The following is a 9088-nucleotide window of genomic DNA, read 5'->3' on the forward strand; positions in this document are numbered from 1 at the left end:
AATGAATCCAAACAGCAGTTCTGACTCATATCTTAGGTTCCTCCATCCCACAGGGGAATGATTTTAAAATTACCAGTTTCCAGGACACCAAGACCAGAGCCTCAGCCTCTGTCTGGGTCAGGAAGGCAGGAGCTGCCCTTGCCATTCTTGTTGCAAGCAGAAAGCACATCATCCTCATCAAAGTGTGCTTGCGGAATGAGTGAATGAACAGGGAGTGGATAGATGGCTGAGCAGGTCCTGCAGGAGAAGGACCATTTCATTTCATTCTGTGGGCTCACCTAGAATCTGAAAAACAAGGGCATGCAGAACTTCTTAACAATGAGGACTTTGTTCTGTTTTGATTCCTTGTGCTCCAGGCCTACCCGGGAAAGCGATGACGAGGACGATGAGGAGAAGAAGGGACGAGGCTGCTCCCTGCAGTACCAGCACGCCACAGTGCGTGTTCTCACCCAGTTTGTGGCCGAGTCACCTGACTTAGGGCAGCTGACCTACATGCTGGGCCCCGACTGGCAGTTTGACATCACTGACCTTGTGACCGAGTTCATGAAGGTGGAGGAGGCGAAAATCGCTCAGTTACAGGATGGCAGGACCCTGGCTGGTCGGGAGCCGGGAATAACCACGGTGCAGGTACACGCCGCCATGCCTTGCCCAACAGCAGTCTGTGTTGATGAGTGGCCAGGTAGATGCTGTTGTGCAGCTGTGTGTCTGTGTGCACATGTGCATGTGGACATGTATATCAACGTGTGTCAATGTGCATGTATTGCCTCTGTTTGTAAGAGAATCCTGGGAAGCAATAGAGCATTCACCAATTTTAATAACCTAAACTCAGATTAATTTTTGTATTTTAGAGGCTTTAGAAAAATATCTAATCCCTTTTACCAAGAAGGCTAAATGAAACATGTAGTGTAAATAATCTTTTCCCCAACATCATATTCTCCATTTTGTATATCACCAATAGAAGGTGGTTATACTGCTGAAAGCTAGTTTTTTTCCTCCTAACCTTGAATTTTAACCTTTTAGTTCTATCATACCTTGTAAAGTAGACAAAAGTTTTTAAAAATATAATAATCCATAGCTATTCTTTATCACAGTGATAGTTAAATTATTTTCTAGCCAATTTGACAGGATAATTATGCAGAAATGGTGCAGAATATTTCCTTATACAAACTTAAAATGTTTCCGCTCAGAGTTAACTAAGTCAGATTTTATTGTAGCCAAAGCTATATTTTTGGCAAAGCTGGATGAAACATGGTATGTTCTGTGTTTTCTATTTTTGTGTGACAAATTACCACAAACTAGCAGCTTAAAAAACACCCGTTAGTCAGCTAATATTTCTGCAGGTCAGGCATCTGTGTGGGCCTGCTGTATTCTGTGCTCAGGGCACCATGAGGCTGAACTCCAGGTCTCGGCTGGCCTGGGCTCTTATCTGGGAGTTTGGGGAAAGACTTGGCTTCCAAGCTCCTTCAGGCTGTTGGCAGAACTTAGTTCTCTGTGATTTTAGGACTGACCGAAGTCCCTGTTTCCTTGCACTCTGTCAGCCAGGGGTCACCAGGGGTCACTCTGCTCCAAGGCCACCTGTATTCCTTGTCACGTGGTCCCTTCCGCCTTCAGTAATGGCTGGATGGAGTCCTTCTCACACTGTGAATCTCTGGCTTCCCCTTCTGCCCCCAGCCAGGAAAAGGTCTCTGCTTTTAAGGACTCATGTGATTACATTGGGTCCACCTAAGTAATACAGGATGCCTGCCCTGTTTTAAGGCCAGCTGTGCCATTCTAAATATTAGTTGTTGGGAAAATGTTGCTCTTTGAGTACCTAATATCAATGGACAGTTTTTTATTATTGCCTGTAAGTTAAATCAAGATTCTTTCAGAAAATACACTGCTGTTATCATGACATAAATCAGAGGAAAGTAAATAGACCAAGATGATCTTTATAAAACTCCTGTAATTGTGAAGTGTGATTGAACAACAGCATAACACTTCCCTAACCGATTCCCACAAATGCATGCATTGAGCCAAGGGCTGGGAGAGCACTTTGTTGGGAGCCCCAGTTAAGGGATTCATGGTGCTCATGAGGAGCAGAGATGCATGAGTCTCCTCGCTGACTTTTCAGGTCCTCTCGCCGTTGTCTGACTCCATCCTGGCTGAGAAGACGGTGATTGTCCTGGATGACCGAGTCACCATCGCGGAGCTGGGAGTGCAGCTCGTAGCTGGCATGTCTCTCTCCCTGCAGCCACACCGAGCAGACAAAAGGGCCATCGTCTCCACAGCCGCTGCCCTGGATGTTCTTCAGTCCCCACAGCAGGTGAGCGTTCCAGGGACCCTGCGTCCTTGGTCAGTGGGGATGACTTCTCTCTCAGTTAGCACATCCTGCGAAGGAGAGCAGGAGAGCCCTCACGCCTAGGACTGGGGATTCCTGAAGCTTCTTGCTTCTTATCCAGGCCACCCTGTCTCTGAGAAAAGTATTCAGTGGCTTAGACACATTTCCTGTTGTGTGCTTTTCCACGCCGACCACATCCTTATACGCCATTTGCTTTCCCCTGGGCTTATCTGTGACAGGCACAGCCTGCTGCCAGACCATGACCAAAGGATCACGTGTTTTCACTTTTGCCAAAGCAGGTGGTTTTTGATACTTGGAAATTCCATTTCAGCTACTTAAGCATGGCTAACAGGCACCAAATTGCTACTGTTTACAATAAGTATGGTCAACTCTAAAATGTCCTCCCATCTCTAAACTTCTATAAATTATTTCTAAAGATACCAGAGCCACTGTGCCATTCAAGCCAGCCAGCCTCACAATGCACCTTCCCGAGTCCTTCCAGCCAGTGCATGTTTTGCCCCATCACCACTGGCTTCTTAATGAAGAGTGTTCAAAGTGATATTATCTTGAGCAGTAGCCTGATTTGTTGCACCTGAAATTGATTCAGATAAATTGCCTGACCTTTCAAAATGTTTTTAAAAAGGTCAAAGTCAAATTCTATTGTATGTATGCAATAAATTAATTTATAGTTTAATGCAGTCATTAAAGTATATTATTTATTCCTTGTACCAGTGAGGCTACAGCACATTATTGATGCCGGTTCAACCAGTTCAAGGCATAACAAGAACTGTTCAAGATTATAAAACTATAGAAATCTTCTCCTTATATTTAAACAATTTATATAGGAAATTATACTTATGTTTTCAAATTTGAAGGAATCTGATTATAACATAATGCTTTGGTTTCATTTTCCTCAGGAAGCAATAGTAAGTTCTTGGATTTTGTTCAGTGATGGTTCGGTGACACCTTTAGACATTTACGATCCTAAGGATTATTCTGTTACTGTCTCATCATTGGATGAAATGGTGGTGTCTGTCCAGGCAAACCTTGAGTCCAAATGGCCAATTGTGGTTGCAGAGGGTGAAGGACAAGGGCCTTTGATTAAGTTAGAAATGATGATAAGTGAACCTTGTCAGAAGACCAAGAGGAAGAGTGTTCTTGCCGTGGGTAAAGGAAATGTCAAGGTCAAATTCGAACCAAGTAGTGATGAGCACCAAGGAGGCAGCAATGATATTGAGGGCATAAATCGGGAATATAAAGACCACCTCAGTAATTCCATAGAGCGCGAAGGAAACCAGGAGAGAGCAGTCCAGGAATGGTTCCACCGTGGCACACCTGTTGGCCAAGAGGAAAGTACCAACAAAAGCACAACTCCCCAGTCTCCCATGGAAGGGAAGAATAAGTTACTCAAAAGTGGTGGTCCAGATGCCTTTACAAGCTTCCCCACTCAAGGGAAGTCACCGGACCCCAATAATCCTAGTGACCTCACAGTGACCTCAAGGGGGCTAACGGACTTGGAGATTGGCATGTATGCCTTGCTCTGTGTCTTCTGTCTGGCCATTCTGGTCTTCTTGATCAACTGCGTGGCGTTTGCCTGGAAATACAGACACAAAAGGTTTGCTGTGAGTGAGCAGGGCAACATCCCCCATTCCCACGACTGGGTCTGGCTTGGGAATGAAGTGGAACTTTTGGAGAACCCTGTTGACATTACACTCCCATCAGAGGAGTGCACAACCATGATAGACAGGGGCCTGCAGTTCGAGGAGAGGAACTTCCTTCTGAATGGCAGTTCCCAGAAGACTTTTCATAGTCAACTACTCAGACCCTCTGACTATGTCTATGAGAAAGAAATTAAAAATGAACCTATGAATTCTTCGGGCCCAAAGAGGAAGAGAGTCAAGTTCACTTCCTACACCACCATCCTCCCAGAGGACGGCGGCCCATACACCAACTCCATCCTGTTTGACAGCGATGATAACATCAAGTGGGTCTGCCAAGATATGGGGCTGGGGGATTCACAGGACTTTAGAGACTATATGGAAAGACTGCAAGACCAGATGTAAACTCCTTTCTTATGTTTGTATTCACCTTTATGCCTTCTGTTTTTTGAATGCTGGAGCAGTGAGTTTGATCAGCAATAGGGGATGATTTAACAAAGTTTGATTTGTGGAGGTCTGGTGGGATTCATTTCTAAGCAGGTAAAAGAGGTTTGGAGAGCTATAGAAGCTGGGTTTTAAGTCTGGAAATGCCTCTAAAACAGCCACATGTGGGGACTGGAGAAATTCTAAGACAACAGTTTTATGGACTGCCTGGTACGAGCTCAGTGCAAATGTATTAAACCTGACCCCACAGACATTGTTAGTCATCTCGTGACAAATGGCCATGTGGAATTAGAAAAGATTTGGGTGTTGATTTTTCTATTTCTAGACCTTTTAAAGCACAGTGGACACTTATTGCCCCTTGGCCTGAGTTTAGACATACATGAAAGATGACTGAATGTAGCTATCCTGATTTGTCATGAGCGCTGCTCATTATTTTTATATACATTTGCACCTGCACCTGTTCCTTTGACCTCTGGAATTCTTTTTGAAACATGAAGAGAAGAAATTTCAGTCTTTTCCTTGAGCTCTGTTTGATTTACACATGAGTTTTCTTCCCTGGGATTTGCCATGCCATGTTATTTCCTGGGTCTCCATGCAGGATGTCAGGTTTTTCCAGTTTTCCACACTTCATCATCTAGGGATGGTATCCAAGAAGCTTATTCTCACTTTGTTTTTTCCTTCCTTTTGTTGTTGAACTTTCTTGTATAACACTGGGACAAAGGGTTTTACTTAAAATGTTAATATACAGTGAGGGAGGGCCATCTCTTTACAGTTTTCTATGTGAAGTTTCAAACATTTGGAGAAAAGTTGTCAATCACAAACATTTATTTTTATTCTCTGCTTGTTGAAAACTCATGGGGAACTCCTGGAGTGCATTTCTGAGGGTAAAAAGGCCCCAACATAGCTGTATTTATACAAGTGCTTTGTGGCCAACACAATTTACTATCCAAACTGAAGTCTTAAAGTAGAATTGACCTACACAGAAAGGAAATTGCCTAGGAAATAGATGCAGATTACACTTTCCATTTTACCAGAACAAAAGTTTTTTTTTTTTTAAATAAGTAGAATGACAGTTCAAGTTAGCAATATATAGAAATCCATCCATACAATGACCAAAAAAAATAAATAAATAAAACTCAATCATGACTTTGGCAGAGATAAAACATTGACAAGGGTGTGCATTTGTGGAGAGAAGCAGTGGGTTTCCCCCCAAAATCCATACAAATAAATGACTATTCCAGAACTCAAGAAGCAGCTATTATAGAAAAAAAAATTAAAAACCACAGCTATTGAAAAATCAAAACGGCAAGAGAAAAAAAGAAACAACTCCTGCATAATGTTTAAATAAAAATGTTATTTTAATAGCATCATGAATGGTCTTAAGGCAAAAATTTCAGATTAGCAAAATGTGATGACATATTTGTTAAGATTGTATTATTGGAAATGTAGACACTGGACTAGTATGCCTCATTATGAGCTTTACTGAGCCATTTGCATCTCTAAGAAATATGATTTTAAAGGCCCAAAGTAGGAAGGATCTGCAGGGGGTCACCTGAAGCAGTGCCCTGACTCCAAATGGCTGATAACTGAGCTAATCCAAGGAGAGGCGTTCAGTTGTTCTCTTATTATAGATTTCCTTGGGTAGGAGCATGACAACCCCGCCTCCTCTAGCCATGACGTGGCAGCCAAAAAGTTCTTCCTGTATCTCTGGCCCACAGGACTGTAGTGTGTTTGGGAACAGTGCTGAAATTGCAAGTGATGTAGGCCTGACCTCCAGAGCCCAGCGTTCAGTTAGTTGTATAAAATGGGGCTTAGGAACTGAAGCTGATCAAGTTCCAAAAGTAGTTCAGTTTGATGGGATAAGGAAGCAAGGAGAGCCAGGCATTAGCTGCAAAAGGAGCTTGCAGAGAGATGGCTGACACTTTATGGGAAGATTCCTCAGTCAGCCAAAAGCTTTTCAAAGAGTTTGGTGCAGAGGTAGCTCAGAGCCAACCATCCAGGACCGAAGAAAGCTCATGTGCTGATTGACACATAGCTATCCAGGTGAGTCGGCTCCTTCTATGAGGCTTTTCAATCGTCTCTCCCTTTGGATCTCTGGCATTCCAGAAAGACTGGGAATTCATTTCTGAAAATGATGAACCTCCGCTGAAACGGGGAGGAAATCTCTTACACACATACAGCAGGGTCCTGCCCACTGGTAAAGTGAGACGTTGGGTAGGGGGTATAACTGGGGAGGAGGTGAAGGAAATTATCCCTGCCATGGGGAGTGTTATTCAGGAACATAAAAATTAGAGCATTCCCTCTGATGGCAGTGCTTGATGGGGTGCAGGGAACAAACTGGGGAGCGTTCAAACATGCCAGTGGTTTCTCAGCAGGGCTGGAAACTGGCCGCAGTCCTGAAGATGCTTCTTGTGATAACTTAGAGTCACCGGGAGTGATACAGCTCCTGTGTAGCCACCTTTGCTCCTTTGTGTTAAAACCCAGTCAGTTCAAAATAACAATCAAATGGAAGGCCATGGGGGAAGGGTTCCTTCCACCATATAGCCCACACCCAGATGTATATAAACACATATACATACATATACCCGTGTGTGTGTGTGTGTGTGTGTGTGTGTGAATACTGAAGAGCCAGACAACAAACTATTTAGTAAGAATCAACAGTGACTGTCAATTGTTCTCAGATTTGGCATGGATACTATTTCTCATGAAAGAATGTCATTAAAGCATTTCCTCCTCTAAATATTTCCTGAAGATTATAAACCATGGGTTATAGCACCTTGTTTTCCAGCTAGTCAATATACAACTATTAGGTGCTGTGCCCCAAAATATCTAAAATGGGGGTAAAGATATAAACCATTAAGCCATGAAATCTAATTTTCTGGGGACCATGCATTTGCCTGGATTTTCCAGGATTTTATGGCTGATAGACCCAAATTATTAGTCTTGATAAACAACCTGAACCAAACATTTATAAAAGTCCCTTCCTCTCCCATGGGAATGGAATGCTCAGACTCCTGCTGAGGGAGACACCAGCAAGCCTCTTGAGAAGGCACCAGACAGTGAACTCTGTGGTCACATGAAGGGAGGTTCAGACGCTAGACGACCAGCGTATGACCTGGAACCATTGAGGATTGCAACCGCTGCCTCCAGGGTCCAGATGTGCTGCAGTAGAGGGCAGAGCACAGGAATCAAGAAGCAGCTGCCACACCAAAGAACTGATGCTTAAACACACAGGTGTGTTGCATTTGAGAGAAGGCAAGAAGAAAAGACAATAGAAGGTTACCCTGGAAAAACAGCACCTAGCAAACCTCAGAATACTCCATGTGTCCCAAGAGAAGGAATAATTGTCTTCCTAGCTGTTGTATATTGCACACTGGCCAGGATAAATTCCCAGACTATAATAATCCTGACTATGTAGACGGAAGTTTCTATTTATAAAGTCATGCAGGGGGAAAGTTGATTAATTTTTGTCCCATTGCCACATCTGTAGACTAAGTAATTTGTAACTTGCTAACTTTTAAGTTTTAGAATGTCCACCTTTGTGCATTTTGGTAGCATTCTTGTTTCATTATTTTAGAAAGGGGTCTTCCCATTACTGGGATGTCGGGGCCCTGTCAGAGAACTATTAAGGCTCTGTGAGGGAACTATTCAGTCTCACAGCAAGGACCACAGAGCGTGGTTTCATCTGAACCCTACAAGTCAGGGACACCAGTGTGTTTTCTACTCGAGTTACCTAAAAATGGTCTCAATTTTCCATTTCATTCTCTGTAAATGACACAATAGATGGTTTATAGACTCAGCAACCCTCACCTTTTATTAAAATTATATATGTGTGATGTAATGCATATCACCTGTCATGTAAAGGGACGGTATGGATGGTGGAAAAGTTATGCTAAAATATGGATTGCAGATATTTTTGTATGTAATATAGGCAATATAATGAAACACCGAGTTTTTTAAAGTGAAAGCATGCAAAATCGTAGCTTTTAAATGTACAGACATCCCACTCAAAAATATCTAAACTGATAGTGGGAAAAACATTTGAGACCTAATAACATCATGAAATGCACTGAATTTGGAATTCTGGCCTAGAAAGGCTGTGGCTTATGTTGGGATTGATGATGGAATCTGCCAGAACATTTTCATCTTATTCTTCTTGACTTTTGGATTTTTTTCTTTTCTTTTTTTCTGGAAATATTTCGGAAATAAAGTGACTTCATTTTTCAGCATAAAAGTATATTCTAACCACAGGGTAACACATCGTTTTTAACATGAAAATAAACATTTAAACATTCTTCAGTTGTTTCATTATTTTATCTGCATGTTCCATAAAGCAGCTGTATGGTTGGCTATAATATAGATTTATTTTTTCTTTTCAGCCAGAGATTTTAATACCCTTGATGCAGTAATAAATGGACATCAAAAGAAAATATTTCTTAAAAGTTGCCAATGTATTTTACCTTGAAAACATTTCTTATTTGTTATCCTAGTAGGCTGGGGAAAGCTTCTCTCCAGATGTCTCAGAAAAAGATCTCGTTTCTCATGGCCCCGTCCAGGGTCAAACCATGTTGAAAGTCAGTGCTGAAATGCATGATGCTGCGGGTGTTTGAGAGCCTTTGACCTCTGTCCACCCTTTGGTCTTTGCTCGTCAATGGCTTGGTCTTGTATA

General features: G+C 42.4%; 1 protein-coding gene across 9 annotated transcripts in view; it reads left to right on the forward strand.

The window, feature by feature from the left end:
• TMEM132B (transmembrane protein 132B) overlaps window positions 1–8714 on the forward strand; it is a 505248-nt gene extending 496534 nt beyond the window's left edge. For all 9 annotated transcript variants that reach the window (XM_054664703.2, XM_063785293.1, XM_063785292.1 and 6 more), the window contains 3 exons: window positions 357–627; window positions 2111–2302; window positions 3235–8714. In XM_054664703.2, the coding sequence (XP_054520678.2) occupies window positions 357–627; window positions 2111–2302; window positions 3235–4380 (1609 nt within the window). In that variant the 3' untranslated portion in view covers window positions 4381–8714. The remainder of the gene's footprint in view (window positions 1–356; window positions 628–2110; window positions 2303–3234) is intronic.
• The last annotated feature ends 374 nt before the right edge of the window (window positions 8715–9088 follow it).

This window comes from Pan troglodytes, chromosome 10 (assembly GCF_028858775.2).
Source record: "Pan troglodytes isolate AG18354 chromosome 10, NHGRI_mPanTro3-v2.0_pri, whole genome shotgun sequence".
In the NCBI taxonomy this organism is placed as follows: domain Eukaryota; kingdom Metazoa; phylum Chordata; class Mammalia; order Primates; family Hominidae; genus Pan; species Pan troglodytes.